The sequence below is a fragment of the Urocampus carinirostris genome, chromosome 17 (assembly GCF_059441175.1).
Source record: "Urocampus carinirostris isolate Australia breed hairy pipefish chromosome 17, RoL_Ucar_1.0, whole genome shotgun sequence".
In the NCBI taxonomy this organism is placed as follows: Eukaryota; Metazoa; Chordata; class Actinopteri; order Syngnathiformes; family Syngnathidae; genus Urocampus; species Urocampus carinirostris.
The window spans coordinates 32,482,278-32,499,181 of NC_142365.1; the positions used below are offsets into that span (position 1 = coordinate 32,482,278).

The 16,904-nt window shown below is 39.1% G+C and overlaps 1 protein-coding gene, 1 long non-coding RNA gene and 2 pseudogenes across 2 annotated transcripts; 1 reads left to right on the top strand and 3 right to left on the bottom strand.

The window, feature by feature from the left end:
* Window positions 1-1,061: 1,061 nt before the first annotated feature.
* Window positions 1,062-3,144, bottom strand: LOC148349829 (uncharacterized). Its single transcript, XR_015847193.1, has 2 exons — window positions 2,805-3,144; window positions 1,062-1,437 (listed from the first exon to the last, which is right to left on the bottom strand). It is a non-coding gene; the product is annotated as an uncharacterized LOC148349829 (long non-coding RNA).
* Window positions 3,101-11,342, top strand: c17h5orf15 (chromosome 17 C5orf15 homolog). The gene is made up of 3 exons (XM_088320447.1): window positions 3,101-3,311; window positions 6,642-7,435; window positions 10,996-11,342. Exons 1-3 carry the CDS (start codon window positions 3,113-3,115, stop codon window positions 11,128-11,130), a joined length of 1,128 nt encoding a protein of 375 aa, XP_088176573.1. The 5' UTR covers window positions 3,101-3,112; the 3' UTR covers window positions 11,131-11,342.
* Window positions 11,343-12,709: 1,367 nt separating this feature from the next.
* On the bottom strand, window positions 12,710-12,862 carry LOC148349831 (U2 spliceosomal RNA; annotated as a pseudogene).
* A 532-nt stretch (window positions 12,863-13,394) lies between these two features.
* On the bottom strand, window positions 13,395-13,522 carry LOC148349832 (U2 spliceosomal RNA; annotated as a pseudogene).
* Window positions 13,523-16,904: the final 3,382 nt, after the last annotated feature.

The window sequence follows — 16,904 nt, forward strand, 5'->3', positions numbered from 1 at the left end:
GCCGAAGAGGGAACAGGACCATGGCTGGAGGTCCTGATCTACGTGTACTGGCTGGCCCACGGTCTGTCCTATCGTGTGGTGTCTCGGGTCTTCAGTGTTCCCAGGTCCACCGTACACAAAATTGTCCACAGTTAATATGGAATAAATTGCCCAAAAGCCATGTTTCAGGCTCTGCAAGTCAGACCCACATTTGCATCCTGTGCTTTTCTGCATTACTATTCAATAAACGTCTTCATTTTGAGTAACTCCTTGGTGGTTTATTTCATAATGATGTAAGATACTGTGTGTGAACTATGTGACTGTTGGACAGAAAACAACTACAAATCACTTTGGGTTAAATAATAGTTTACCTTCAAAAAAACAAACTCACATTGGGCCGAAATACATAATAGTAAATAAATAATGTGTCACAAAATGTAACAAAAATATACCAATACTTCCATAAAACTGGAAAACACAAACTGGAACTTCATTGAATTCTTAATAAAATAAAATATTTTCCTTTTATAAAAGAAAGGGAAACATTGCAGAGATGTCAGTGTTCTGGAAATTTGTCCACGAGCTTCCCAAAAAGGATCGGGAGCCGCTCAGTTTTGGCCTCAGTTTCCTCGTGCCTTTTCTTCACTCTGGCAGACTCCTCTTTCAAAAAGTCAAAGAGTGTTTTTCTGGGTGATTTAGGGTTTGGTGCCTGATTGGAAGATGCCGACGACGTGCCCGGTGGTGTGGATGGTGTGTTAGCTGTGATGGTCGCCAGCTCTTCTACGCGGCGTTCTACATTGGCCTTTAGGTTTGGTGGAAAAAACAATAATTACTTATTGCTGGTGTATAAATTTCCAGAACAGTGACATATCTGCAATGTTTCCCTTTCTTTTATAAAAGGAAAATATTTTATTTTATTAGGAATTCAAAGAAGTTCCAGTTTGTGTTTTGCAGTTTTATGGAAATATTGGTATATTTTTGTTACATTGTTACATTTTGTGACACATTATAGTAAATAAATAATGTCAGTGATTGACTGACACACAGTATCTCACATCATTTTGAAATAAACCACCAAGGTGTTACTCAAAATGAAGACGTTTATTGAATAGTAATGCAGAAAAGCACAGGATACAAATGTGGGTCTGACTTCCAGAGCCTGAAACATGGCTTTTGGGCAATTTATTCCATATTAACTGTGGACAATTCTGTGTACGATGGACCTGGGAACACTGAAGACCCGAGACACCAAACGATAGGACAGACCGTGGGCCAGCCAGTACACGTAGATCAGGACCTCCAGCCATGGTCCTGTTCCCTCTTCAGCAGCTCCTGCTGGGCCCACATGACCTTCTTGCTCTACCTTAAGTCCTGAATGAGTTCTGACTCCACATCGAACCATAAACACAGGATGGGAACATTCCTGTCCAACCTGTCCATGTTTATGGGATGGCCACTCTGGAACACAACAGATAAGATAAAAATTTTGGACCTTAATGTGGGCATAGAAAAGAAAAAGACCGCTTTCACTGTGAGGTATGCATCATGAAAAAAAATGTAGAAATGATCTTTTTTTTTTTATATCCAATCACAACTCTTTTGAATTAAATTCCTTATGAACTAAGGTGTTTGGGTCCTACAGGGAAGTTTGGTGATAATCATGTCAGCTTAAGGGTCAGGTGGACTGTTCTGTGTTTGTTTACTTTTCATCGTGTCACATATTAAAGACCCCTACTATATGTCATAAAATGGCATTAAGATACTAATAAGTAGGTTGTCATTTATGTTTACACAAACATAGGGTATTATGCGAATGTGCGTTGTACGTTAACCCTTACTGTATTTGACCGAATGCAATCAGTAATAACAGCTGTAGCGGGCATATTTAACGTTGCATGGACTCTCCAACTGCCACACCACAGGTTGAGACTGAAGTTGTTTACATGTGACGTAGGCCAATACGTCACTGAGGTCGACAGCCAATTTGTATTACAGCCATGTACTGGACTGGGGTGGAACCTTGCAAGTCCCGTCCAATTTCTTAGGGGACAATGTTCACTTTGCACTCCACTCACCGAGGGGACATCCCTATGGAGGGACCTCACTGGGGGTTCTCAGGGCCAAGTGAGAGGAATGGGATTGGGCCTTAGTCTACGGCAGTGGTTCTCAAATAGTGGGGCGGGACACTATGGGGGCACAAGGCTCCGTCAAGGGGGGCGCGGGTACATTAGACTTAACTTTTTATTTATTTATTTTTTTAATTTTATTTTTTTACTTTCCCAGAATGAAGGGAAATTGCACTTGCACTACACTAGGGCACTGTGGAGTTTTCATTAGCAGTGTTTCATTTACATTTAGCCTCCATGCAGTGCATTCAGCACAGAGTTTAAGCATTGACCCCATGAAAAAAATAATTAATCCGTATGTGAGCACAGGGCCAAATATCACATATTGTTTCACTTTACAGTGGAAGGCAATGATTCAAGTTCAGTCTGTGTCAGTAAAACAACTATAAGAAAATAATTGAACTTGTTTTTCTCATCTATGTATTTACCCGCGAAAAATTGGATAAGTCTACATTATCCTTTTCCTCAATGTGTATTTTATTGTAAATAGTGCTCACACTTCAATGCAGTTCTTTGTAATTTGTATAATTGTTCATGAATTGTTGTGTAAACATTTTGTTTTTTGTTTAACAAGAAAAAAAATCTGTTTTCGTTATTTATTTTTCTGCAATAACCGCACGCGTCGACGTTGACAAAAATGAAAATGAAAAGTGATTGTAAAATGAACAAGTTATGATTTAATTTCAATGTTTGCGTTACTTGGCAGGCACGTAGACACGCCGGTTAGCGGGCTGCCACAGCGCGCCGACGTATCTAGTAGTCGGTCGGTACACATCTGTGGATGAACCACTCATTTAAAAATACTCGGCACACGCTTCAGGGGTTCGAGCTAAGGAGCACCTTACTAGTAAGTTGTAACAATAACAGTTACTTTCAGAGTAACACACTACTTTTGGGTGTTAGTAATCTTGGCATTAACATAATTACTTTTTAAATGACGTAACTAGTATCTGCAACTAATGGCTGTTTTACAGTAATGCGACTACAACGTAAATGCCACACGGTTCATGAGTAACGTCTCTGTCATAGCTCAAGGCAAGCATGTGACGCAGACTTCATACTATGCCGCGCCTCTTCTCCCCTTAACTCACACCAACATGGCGGCTATAGGACGTAGCAAGAGTTTCGCTCTCTATACACTCTTCTTACTCCAATTTCAATGTATCGCCTTTGTCTTATCAGCGCCGACGAATATCACCTCAGCTGGTAAAGTATTCTTGTCCCAAGGCGGCGTTTTTTTTAACTGCTTCGTCTTTAGCCGAGTAGAACTAGCGCGTCAAGCTAGTCAGCTGTGGCGAGCTCACACTTGGACTCTTATTTTAAATACAGATGATGTATGATTTTCATTTTACTACATTGTAGCAAGATATGTTCTTTAAAGTAGACATTGGCCCTGCTGTATTACCTGTCGAGAGAGGAGGATTAATGCAAAGCGTACTTGGGTTACATTGTTCCTAACTTGTGTTTTTTTCTAATTTATATCTAATTCTACCATTGAACACTTGTCCGAGGCTCTAATGCACTTAAAAACATCTATCAAGGGGGGCGGGGGACTTTGAGGAAGTAGGAGTTTCTAGTTTTTCTTGAATGTAATCCAGTTAATCCTCTTTAAAGAGGACATGTTATAATCAATCAACCTAAAAATAAAGCATTTTATTTAAAATAAAATATTTTAAGTAAGTGATGTCGGAGTAGTTGTAATCGCCAAATCTAGTGGTGATTTATGTCTTTCTATTGTACATTTTCCTCAAGGTCTTGTGAGAAGTAGTTGTTATACAGTATACCTTATTTTAAGTCAGTAATGTGAAAACACCACTTACTATTAATTAACCTTTTATACAGGTAATTCACCTTAAAATTAAAACATTGGATTTCCTCCAATAAAACAGTGGAACCTTTTTTTGTTAACGCTTAAAAATAAACGTAGTAATTATTTTTGTATTTACCTACATGTAAGCGGCATTTTGGCTGTAGGTGCTTGGGGACTACCATATTTTCACACCCATTGCATGCAGTTTTCTTGTGTAAATACCATGTCAATGATAACTATAGCCTTATCCCCCTTGTTTTATAACCTTATCTTCTCTGTTCCTTTATCTTCTTGGCTCATACCTCACTGTGAATGTGTAAAACTGGAGTGTCATGCCCAATTTCGTTGTCACAATATGTTAACCCATTTTGTAACAATGACAATAAAGGTATATTCTATTCTATTCTATTCTATTCTAAAGGGCTCACCTTCCTGGGTTTGAATTTGTTTTTTTACCGCTCATATGCCGCAGCAGCCTATTAGACGCGAGTCTCATGCGACTGCTTTTAAGCCACAAGTGTGTGTATCCCCCCTAAAAAAGCACCGGGAACAAAACTGAGTTTGATTGCGGTTTATTTAGTAATTATCACAAAGTAAAACCCCAGAGTACAAAAGAATGGTAAAAAACAAACAAAAAAGACACAAACAGTTTCGTATTCCCATTTTTACACAAAGCCCTCGAACTCTTCATCTTCCGTTTTGGGCATGAAAAGCTGCACCAAAAGCTTCATTTTCCGAGTCACTTTCCCTACTGTGTGGCCCTTTGGAGATTATGTTGGCTTTTGAAAACGATCGAACCACAGTCTGGGCAGAAATGCTAGGTCATGAGTCCACAATCCACAAATTGTGGCGTAACCCACCCGGCGCTTCCTCCCACTCTATGTGAAACTGTGCACCCTTTCAGTCATCCATTTCCCCCACGCAGCACCTTGAACTGCTGGTGTTGTGCCGAGAATTGTCTCCCGCCAGGAATTGTCCCTTCTAGCGGGAGCGCGCACGGGATCTGTTTACTCAAGTATAATACAACTTATTCATGTATTACGTCTTGTTTGATGATGACAAGAAATCGGAAACGTTCGTCTCCTGTTATATCTATTGATAATTTGACAGTTCACTTCCGCGTAATAGGATTTATAGTAGAGCATATACAATGTTGAGATTGTCAAGATTGTTTTCTGTTATTAGTGTAAATAAATTTGTTCAAACAAAAAATATACAATTATTAATACCAGTGATGTTAGGAAGAAAAGGCAAAAAACATGCTATTTGCTCAAATGTGCATTACCATTTTATTAAATTCCCAACAAATGAGAGACGTAGACATTTTCGTGCCATTTTGGCTAAGTGATTTATATACAATGTACATAACCTTTCTATTACATTGCCAACAAATGCGAGACAAAATGTTTTTTTTTGGCATTTTCACTATTAAATTCTTTAAAAGTAAGATATGAAGTGGTTTTATGGCTTTAGTGCCATAGCGTGAGTAATGTGTACGCGCTCCAGCTTAGGGGGGACAGTTCTCGTCGGGGGGACTTGCGGTTGAAGCTCCTTCGTCAGCTCCCCCGAAATGATAACACGAATGGAGTTCATTTGTTTCACAATTTTTTTCACATCGGCTGTTTTGTCAATTCATTTGAAATTTGGGTACCTAATGGAATGAAATGTGTGTTTAAAAAAACACTGGTTGTGACCCTATTGCTAAACAGATTCTCATTGTGGCATGCTTCAGCTAGTAAATTTATGTAGTCATGAGGTTTCAGCATGCCACAAAGTCCCCCTGTTCACTGCTTGTTTATTCTGTCCATTTATAAAAAGATCCTTTTTGCTACAAATCCCCAGTGAGCTCTAGTCAGGCACACATTTTCTCTACATTCACTGATAATCTTTGGCAATCTAGAAAATAACGTCTCTACCAGTCACATGGTGGCAAAATGGTAATTTTGTATTCTTAAGTACCATCTCATCTCATCATCCGTACCGCTTATCCTCATTAGGGTCGCGGGGGGGGGCTGGAGCCCATCCCAGCCATCTCCGGGCAATGGGCAGGGGACACCCTGAACTGGTTGCCAGCCAATTGCAGGGCATCTTAAGTACCATATTTTCTGCATTCAAAGGCAAACTGGAATGTAAGGCACCTCACCAAAAAGTAGTCCTTTGTCAAATATTTTTTGCTCCGCCGTGCTGATCTAAAACATGTCTTGATAAATACACATGCAATATTAAAAAACGCATATTTAAATCACAGATTTATTTGTGGCGCTGCAAAATAAATGACTCACACTTTTTTTTCTTTTACTACTACCAGAGAAGTGATCTGTAGTGCAGTGGTTAGCATATTCGCCTTATACTCGAAATGTCCCAGGTACAAGACCGGGTGGAAACGTATCTTGGCCTGGAGTGGGATTGGCTCCACCAGGCTGTACTTGCCCAAGACGCACTGCAGGAAATGGTGCCCCTACGACCCTATTGGTTAAGAGATAAACCCAACCCATCCACTAGAGAAATTTGAAAGTTCAATTTGAAAGTCATTAAAAAGTGGTTGAATTCGGCCTTGAAAAAGGTGTACAAACCGAACCCTGTGGTATGAACTTTTAAATTTCTGACCAATTAAGGGATTTTAGGTGCGCTTTGTAGTCCGGGAAATACAGTAAATACCAAAGTCTGAATTGCAAGTTATTCTGTGAATTGTTAGCCTTTAAGCCATATTTTGACTTTTTTTGCAGATGCCACCACAGAGCAAACTAAGGTAGGCTTGCAACAAAGTCCTCAGACCACAGTTGGGAAAAGTGCTAATAAGACTGAAGAGACACTGTTAACCACAGCAGCGGAACCTGTGACATCAAGCGATCATGACATTGCACCTGTCCAAGCTGAGCGTCCTGAAACAAAGCCTGTCCAACCTGAGGACCCTCAGACCAATACAGTCAAACCTGAAGTTCCCCCAAGTCGCCAACCCATGCCATCACAAAATGAAAGAAATGCGGTGGTTATTGATTCATCAGACACCAGTGACAAATCAACACCAGACGAGATAAAAGCGTTTACGTCCAAGGTGGCAAATACCACAGAGCCGCCTCCTGTATCCCAAACTCAAGAAATCGACAAAATCCCAGGATCCACTAAACCAGCAGAAGAAGAAGCCACAGTCTTTGAGCTGCAACCTTCCACGACACAGACAGCCAATACCATGCAGGAATTTGAGTCCGACCAACTACAACCTGCCGACATAAAATCCTCAATAACCCTAGATTCTGACGACGACTATGATGGCAATGAAGATGATGATCCGGATGCTTACGCTGATGCTTTGTATCACTTGGAAGCCAACGAAAATGAGGGCAAGGATCTGGACCAGAAGGTGATCCGCCTGGAGACGCCCGATGTCAAGGAAAATGTCAACTACAAGATGCCAGGTGTCTACAACACAGAGGATGATGACTCTCACTTTTTCTTTCACTTGGTCATCCTGGCATTCTTGGTGGCCATCATTTACATTACATACCACAACAAGAGAAAGGTCAGTGGTGTCTTCCCGCTTTTGTGTCTTTGGGCTCACTCTGAACAATACTGCAAAAATGTAAAATGGCTATTTTAAAGGTGAATTTTCATGATATTTTAAACTCCTGAATTGCAGATATCAAATCCTCTACGCCAGGCATGCTAAACCTATGTCCCCGGTCACTTTCAATGCATAGTTTGAGCTGAGAAAAAGTCAAACACAATTTTATCCCGATTTTAATCAGTAATGAGCAATGCACATTAAACTCAAATAAATACGATATTTCCTCCACACCTTTCTCACCTTTCTAGCCCTGACCCATTTTAATGTTGTTTTAATTCCATGCGCCTTCTAGTCCGTTGCGCTTTAAATATAAAAAACTATCACAAAATATTTTTATAATTATAATCCTGTGCGCCTTGTCGTGCGAAAAAAAGGTATTCTACTATGTTATTTTTTTCTTGTTATTTATTTTAAAAAGTGGTTCGTTCAGGTTTTTGCAATCCTTGAAAATGCTTCAATTTTATTGTTGTCTTTTCGAGGTTAGGAAAATGCTTGAATTTTGAGTAAAGTCCTTGAAAATGCATGGAATTGTTGCCATTACCATGTTTCTTGGCAGTGTGACTGTATAGACCAAACAATAAATGAAAAAAAGTGTGAAAATCATACCTGTCAACCTCCACGGCTCCATGCCCTTACAAACTCGTATTTTCCCTTACAAAATCCAAAATAATCTTACACCATATTCTTTTTCAAATGTGTTTATTTATGTAGTTTAACATGTTATATTGTACATGTGTTTCGTTATATCATATATATTGTTATCATACATAATATATATAATATATTTCATATTATACTAGTTGTGAGATATTGAGTTGCTCGACATGAATGAGGTTTATTATAAAAAAAGTTTCATAATTAAGTAGCTTGGACGTCCACTGTAGAAGGAAAAATACATGGAAATATAATTAAGTCAAATAATACATTTTCTTATTCAAATTATTAATTCATTTTCTGCATTAAATTATTGTTGGTAATGTACTGATTAAAGGGATAACCACAAACCTGTCTTTTTTTCATTTTCTCCTTTTATACTTCCTTTTTTTCTTAACTTCTTTATGCAACATGTTAATTCGTAATATAATGCATGAAAGCAAGTGAGCCGTTTGAGAGCCGGCTCTCTTTAATGAGTTGAGCTGAAAAAGCCGGTTCTCTAAAAAAGGACGGACTTCCTTTCACTACACAACCACCACATGAAATCCGGGGCGGCAGACGCATGCGCACAGTAGCATCAAACCGCTCGTTTCGTTTGCAACGAAAAAAAAACGATACCGAGATATAGGCTACCGCAGCGAACTCGTTTGACTTGATTGATTTGTCGTTTCGTGATGGTCGGTGTATACTGGATGGTACCCATAATTGACAAAGTTGCGTTTTTCCGTACAGATTTTCTTGTATGCCGTACACGTCTTGAAATGCATAATAAACTTACTTTGTACGGCAAAAATGTACAGGTTGACAGGTATGGAAAATAACGCCGACACGCCTGCCCTGGTGGCTTGTCATCATGGCGTCATGTGAAGCGTCCCCGCCTCCTACTGGCCCCACTCAAGGGGACAGCTTTAGTTAGAAAACTGTCTCTTTTAGTTTAGCTCACTAAGTAAGGGTTCTTCCGGCTCCCAAAAGGCTCCTTAGATTTTTTTGATTCTTCTTTAATGATATATTCTCAATAACAATAAAACTTGATGCACCAAATCATTTAGTAACTAGTAATTTCATATGATTTGCGGGGATCATTGAAAAATACATGAAATATCAATTAAAATGTTCTAAGATCTACAATTCTTTTGGTGAAAAACAAAACAATTTAAGCTTTTTACACACTGAACCGATTTAAAGTCGAACAACTACACAAAATCCTCAAATGCAAAACAATAAAATATCAATTTAAAATATTTTCTCTTCAATGCTAAAAATAAATGATAAAATGCAAAACAATTAACTATATACAATTCTATTTTCACCAAATTAGACACAGGTCCTCAGAAAAACACTCAATAAATATAAATATAAAGCACCTAATTGAAAGCTTGAATGCACTCTGCTTCGGAGCAATCAATATCACTCTAAATTAGGCCATATTTGGCGCATTGCTTTTCTACATACAGTACTTTTTTTTCTTCCGTATTGAACTTAATTATTCCACAACACCTATGGGGAGCCCTTTTCGTGTTCGTGAGCAAGTGTGACGTAGCCAAGCTGTGCCTGCTTTGTTGAAGCAGAATGGCAGAATTCATGTCAGTTCATAGCAACCCATTTACACAAAAGTATTGGAGATCATAGATAGGAACAGCTCAAAATAGCACAAAGTATGTGCTAGCAGTTAGATGGCGACTTTATTTTAGTCATCAAAATAAAGACTACCGTAAATTCCGGACTATGGAGCGCACCTGATTATAAGCCGCACCCACCACATTTCGGGAGGAAAACCGATATTGTACATTCATTTTCATTTCATACACAAGCCGCACCTGTATATTAGCCGCATGCCCCCACATTGAAAAAACCCAATACAAACACGAAATTAACCCATACCCGATACAGTCCAATAAACACAGCCGGCAAAATGAAGGGAAAATGATACTGGTACTTATGATTTAATGCAGACCCGCAGAGTCCGGGTGCCCGTTGAAAGTAATCCAAGGAAAAAAGTGTATATTTCCAAAGGTAAGGGTGGGAAAAATATATATCCACTATTGTCGGCTGCGTCCACAAACACGTCTCACCTTTACTCCGCTTACTGTCAGCCCGCGTTTGCCCCGCCGCTTCTTTCTCATTTGTTCGCACAAAACATATAAGAATAAGTTTAGAAAATAAATACATTACAAAAATATACAGTTGCAAATACATATTATACATGGTTACACATATTTACAAAGAAAGACGGTACACCGAGAGAGTTTTCAAAGCTTTAATAATAATATTATGACTTTCATCCCAAACCGTGTCTGTGAAGGGTAGCAAAAACCTACTAGCAACACGCTCGCAACTCAGTTCACAGCTCTGTTAAAAAAATATATCGTGCTTGTAGTAAGCATGGTAAATCGTCCTCATCTTCCTACATATAACTGACGTCATCAAAATCGTCTTCCTTCAATATCCGAAAACACGGTAGCATCACGCTCGCAAAGTAAAGTTAACGTGCGTTAGCTCTGTTTCCTTCTATATCGGACTGCTCGATTGCTTTCAGCTTGAAAGTTGCGTCATGTGTCTTTCTTTTTGCAATTTACATGATGAGGATATGTCTACGCTAATTTAATTTGTGCACAAGTTAAGAAGTTGCAGTCTAAATCTTACCTTTTGTACTCGAGCGCCGCTGGAGGCCGTTAGAAAAATTACATAAATTGGCCGCATCACTGAATAAGCCGCAGGGTTGAAAGTTTGGGAAAAAAGTACCGGCTATAGTCCGGAATTTACGGTAATGTTCTTTTGATCAGTACTGAATTTCTTCCTTTGAAGGTACTGAAAAAGATGAAAAAATGTGTGCAAAAACCTTTTCATGTACCTGTTGTCAGATCCTCCTGCTAGCTCAGAGTCGCCGTTGGAAGGAGAGCCTGTGCTCTCGCAACACGGTGGAGTATCATCGCCTGGACCAGAATGTCAACGAAGCTATGCCGTCTCTCAAGATGACGCGTGATTACATCTTTTGAGACATTCACATCGTCTCATCATGTCTCTGCCTGCATAGAAACATTTTGTAACTATCTATCCTCCACTTAGTCACTTCACTTATTTTGAGAGAGGTTTGGTTTAAGCTCTTTTGGGTTTCGTTTCTGCCTTAACCGATTTCATTCTCAATTTGTTCCATCGGAGAATTACATTCCAACAAATGAAATTGAAACTGATTACTTTTCACATGCTATATATTTTCCTATGTCGCCATTTATTGGCCAGATGCTGCCATGCAAGACTCCTGGTCGGCTTCCTCTTTGTTTTATGACTTCGGTGAAGTCCATGCAAATTTCCTATGACTAATATACTGCTGCAACTTCTCAAAATGTGGTCAGTAGATTTTCAGCAAAACTTATACTGCATCACCACTCCTATAAACTTTGGGTCAAAAAATAATGTTAAGTTGGATAAGAGGGAAACAAATGACAAAGTATAAGACTCCGAATCTTTTTGATGTTAAAATGTTAAAAAACAATGGTTTTTATTTTTAAAAATGCCTTTCAAAAAAACACACATACAACAGGAACATTGAGTTAAAAACGACAAAAAATACCCTAAAGTTCTCTCAATATATATAGTTATTGATCAAAAAGAAAAGGATTGGACCTACCAGGTAACCTTGTATAAGTCCAGTAATTTGAAACGGGGGTGAGCGAACTACACTCTGATGGCCCCATGGGGATTTTTCCATCCAGCCCACAAAACAATCATGTATAAAATGTAAAAATACAATAGGTTACCATAAATTAAATAAATAAATAAATACCGTAAATTCCGGACTATAAAGCGCACCTGATTATAAGCCGCACCCACCACATTTTAAGAGGATAGCCGCTTTTGTACTTACACAAGGCGCACCTATATATAAGCCACATGCGCCCACATTGAAACATATAACATAATTACAAGATTAACCCAGACCCTACTTTGAGTGCTGTGATTTTAACTGATGGGGGATTTTGTAGAGGTTTATTGTTCTATATTCTTTATCAATTATCCATTATCCGTTATCGGTCAAATCATAATACACAGGGATCAGAATTTTCCGCGGATCCGCGGATTTCCGCTGTTTTTGAACCCCAAAGGCATTCCGACTTTTTCACTTTTTCTCATGCGTAGCAAACAAATTCAAAATCCGACTGTCTCACTCTTTCCTTTATTGCTCTGGCGCACCCTGGCGGCCGTTAGAAAAATTGGCCGCATTGTCGCACAAGCTGCAGGGACTGAACTGCATTTGAACTCATCTTGCAGTATTTACAAAAAAATCAGTTATGTGGGCAAATTATTTTAATCTTCTAAAAATGTTACTTAAATGATAAATATAAGCATGGTTTTGGACAAGTAAATTGCCTAAAACCCAGGTTTTGGGGGGGGGTGCCGGTGGGAGGGGTGGGGGGGGCTCCGCCCTGGTTTATTCCTGGACGCTGGCTATTTCAGCTGAAAATGAAAATCTCCATTCTGATCCCTGAATACACCACAAAGCCAAGAGGCCGAGACACTTGCTTCCAGCCTAGAGGCTGAGTCAAGGTACTAGCCACATGGCCAAGCAGCGATCAGTGCAAACGCACCGTTCCCGGAGGTACAGCAATACCGGGCCGATGCGTGGAGTGGACAAAGCAAGCTCTTATTCCATCTCCCAATTGCAAAAATCAACTGAACATGAGTATAAAGTACACAGTTCAATAATCACAAGCCACAGGGCTAAGTTCCAAAACCACAGCCTCAGTTTTTTTTTTTGGTTTGAACAAATTTATTGACACTAATAATAGAAAAACAATCATGACAATCTCAACAGCAATTAAGTACATTCACAATATTATATTTCAATATGACTTTTTTAACAGCAAGCACAATGTGAGGTTTGAACAACCCTTCTCGAAAATCTTAATAGCAATCAAGCATATTCACAATTTCATTATATAACATCTTTGTTAGTGTCAATAGATCTGTCCAGGCCAAAGTCGATGTGGTTTTTTTGGTTTGAACAAATTTATTGACACTAAAAACAGAAAACAATCATGACAATCTCAACAGCAATTAAGCACATTCACAATATTATATTCCAATATTACGTTTTTAAGAGCAGGGGTTTTTAAGGGTTATTGATTTATCTTCGTTATTCATTATCCATTATCCGTTATCGGTCAGTTCATAATACGCTACAAAGCCTAGGAGCCGGGACACTTACTCTCAGCCAAAAGGCCAAGCTAAGGTCCTAGCCCTAAAGCCTTGCTGCGATCATTGCGAATGCACCGTTCCCGGAGGTACTGCAATACCGGGCCGATGCGTGAAGTGGACAGAGCAAGCTCTTATTCCATCTCCAGAATGCAAAAATCAAAGGCCAAGCTAAGGAAAAGGCCAAGCTAAGGTCAGGCCAAATTAAGGCAAACACAACCACAGCAGTACACAGTTCAAAGACCACAGATGGCAAATAATGGAAAATGATACCGGTAGTTATTATTGGTTGCAGACCTGCAGAGTCCGGGTCCCGTTAAAAGTAATCCAAGGAAAAAAAGTGTATATTTCTAAAGTTAAGGGTGGAAAAAATATATATACACTATTGTCTGCCGTGTCCACAAACACTCACCTTTACCGGTCCCCACTTCCCGTCATCCCCCGCGTCTGTTACGCCCCTTCTTTTTAATTGGTCATTGCAAGACTTATCAGAATAAGTGTCCAAAATAAATACATTACAAAAATATACAGTTGCATATACATATTATACATAGTTACACATATTTACAAAGAAAGACGGTACACCGAGATAGTTTTCAAAGCTTTTATAATAATATTTTAACTTTCATCCCAAACCGTGCCTGAAGGGTAGCAAAACGCTACCTAGCGACAGACACACTCGCGACGCTCTAAACGGGTCTGTTAAAAAAAACATACCGTACTTGTAGAAGCCACGGTAAGCCGTCCTCATCTTCCTCCCCATTACTGACGTCATCAAAGTCGTCTTCCCCAGTATGGGCAAGAGACTTTGTCATATAGACGACGTCCCACGCTCCCTTATTCAAAAACATGCTCGCAGGGTAAAGTTTGCGTGCAGTAGCTCTGTTTCCTTCTTTATCGGACTGCTCGATTGCATTTAGCTTGTAAGCTGCGTCATGTGCCTTGAACTCGAGCGCTGCTGGCGGCTGTTAGAAAAATTACATAAATTGGCCGCATTACTGAATAAGCTGCAGGGTTGAAAGTTTGGGGAAAAAAGTAGATATCGTCGACAAGTAGCGGCTTATAGTCCGGAATTTACGGTACTACTATTGAAAACGTGTTGGATTTTATGCCACTCTTATTCCCAGTGTCTCCAGCATTCAAATAGCTTGCTACTTTTTTCTTTACATGCTATTTTAATCATGTGTTTTATTTATCAAGACGTTTATCAAAGTATGAGCTAGTTGTATTGCAATTTGAGTTATATTACAAAATGCAGGAAATAATATCCAAGGCACATACAGACGCTGCCCGACCTACGAACGAGTTAGGTTCCGGACGATCGTTCGTAATTTGAATTTTTTCGCTGCATCAGTGCTATATTTTGTATTGTTTATTGTTTATATAAGTATGTTTAAGGCTTGTATAAGTAACCTGTATTGTTTTGTACTAAAAAGTATACATTCAATAAAATAATATGCTATATTAAGATAAATAAAGTTTGGTTTAACTTACTTTTGGAGGATGCGCTTCCAGAAGTCCTACTCCGTGGTAAAAAGTGGCCGAAAAAAAGCGTTCCGACCATTTTCTCAAACGCATCAATTTTTCTTATTCCACTTTAATTTCAAAAGAAATGGCTCGCCTCTTCCTTAAGGCCCGGTCACACAGCCTTTCACGGGCGTATCGCGGCTGAATCACGGCCAGAAATTTCTGCCCGTGAAGCAGACGCTGTTGGACGCTTTGAGATTGCGATACAGCCGTGCTTTACACGCGGTAAGAAATTCACACGCGGTTGGCCGCGCGAAAAAGTTTTGCGCTGCTAGAAAATTTAGACCACAGGTAACCGCGGGCGGCACAGCGATGCAGCCACAGTTACCCGCGATAAGGACGCGGAACAGTTGCTGGCCAATTTTGCACATTTTCCACCGCGGGCAACCACGGGCAAAAAAAAAAATCGCAAAATTTCACCCGCAATACAGACGCGAAAGGCTGGGTGACCGGGACTTTACACTTTACACCAGCCATATTGAATAGATGCACGAGATATTGAACAAAAAAAACGGCAAAGTTTTGAACGCGTTGGAGATTTTGTACAAATAGCACGGTATGTTTACATGCAAACTACATAGAGGAAGCAGATTTTTTTTTTTTTTTTAATTTCTGGTTGGATGCTGGGTGACTTCACATCGCCACATGCCGGTAGCGGCGGACAGAAGCACTACAGTAATCTCCTGTACTCTGAGAAAGGTTCGCACAATCCGTAGGTCGTACGTAAGTCGGGAGGCGTCTGGAATTTTGTTGCTTCGCTTAAATTCTGTGCCTTTCAAAACCAAATTGATTAAATGTTTTATTTTGACAAAAGAAGAAAATAAAATAAAACAATATACTTATAAATGTTTGCAGGTTTGTTTATTCATAAACGCATAAATTCATAAACTGCTGCTCTTCTATAAAAATACATATCTCCATTTTCTTGTCATGTATTATTTATGCCTGAATGTGCAGAAATTGCAAACATATCAAACATTACTAGAAAAATAGAGAATTATCTTTTTCAACTGCCAGGGACAATATGATAAAAATTAGGTTGGCTCACATAATCTTTTCGGCCATTTTTTTACCCACCCCTGCATTAGGACATAGGGAAAATGGGTAACAATTGGGAAGATAGCCTACTACTGGTACCTTGTTATTAATTTTCGACAAATGACAGGATTATTTACCTGTTTTTGTGTTTTAGATTTAAAGGTATAAATACTTTTAACGGTGAGCAGTTTTACTGCACATGTAATGTTGCATGCACGCGTTGATGTTAACAGATGTTAATGTGACTGCCTCTGATGTTTTATAAGAGAAATTTTTCAAAAAATGTTCCTAAATTTTCTCTAAATTCTGACTGCTTTTCAAAATTGAATTGAATGTTTTTTTGTGACACGTTGGTGTGACTAAAACAAGTTTCTTTTTAGCCACCTTTTAATTTTTTGTTAATGACACTTGAATGGCCTTCCCCCATTGAATATTGTATACCAGGGGTTGGGAACCTTTTTGACCCAAAGTAATTTCAAAATCTTTATTTTTTTTTTTGTGAAAAAGACAGCCACACCATATATTTTAAGAACAAAATTCAGCAAAACCGCCTACCCCGCTCCCAGGACAAAAGCTATTTTTTCGGCGCATGTCCGACATCAAATGACTCGATAAATTTTTTGAAATGACAATAAGACTAAAGCCTTTGTCCCATATCAAATATACCACTTAATCTTGTCTCCCTCACGCATTTTTTTTAAGATTATTGAGGCACATTTTGACCTTTATTTTTCCCCATAAATAATTGTATCAACGCGGAGGTCTTTTTAAAAAAAAAATGTCACAAAAAACTACAGACAAAAAAATGTTATGGATGAATTTCCCTTCAGCGCAGTGGATGCCTGTGAAAGAAAGAGGGAAGCGTGCTGCTGTGCATAGCTCCTCCAACCCCTACCACTCACCCAATTAAATTGTTTTGTGAGGTTTAACTTACTTTTGGGAGATCCGCTTCAATAGTTCCTCCTTCGTTGTGAAAAGGGGCTGAAAAAAAGCGTTCCGACCATTTTCTCAA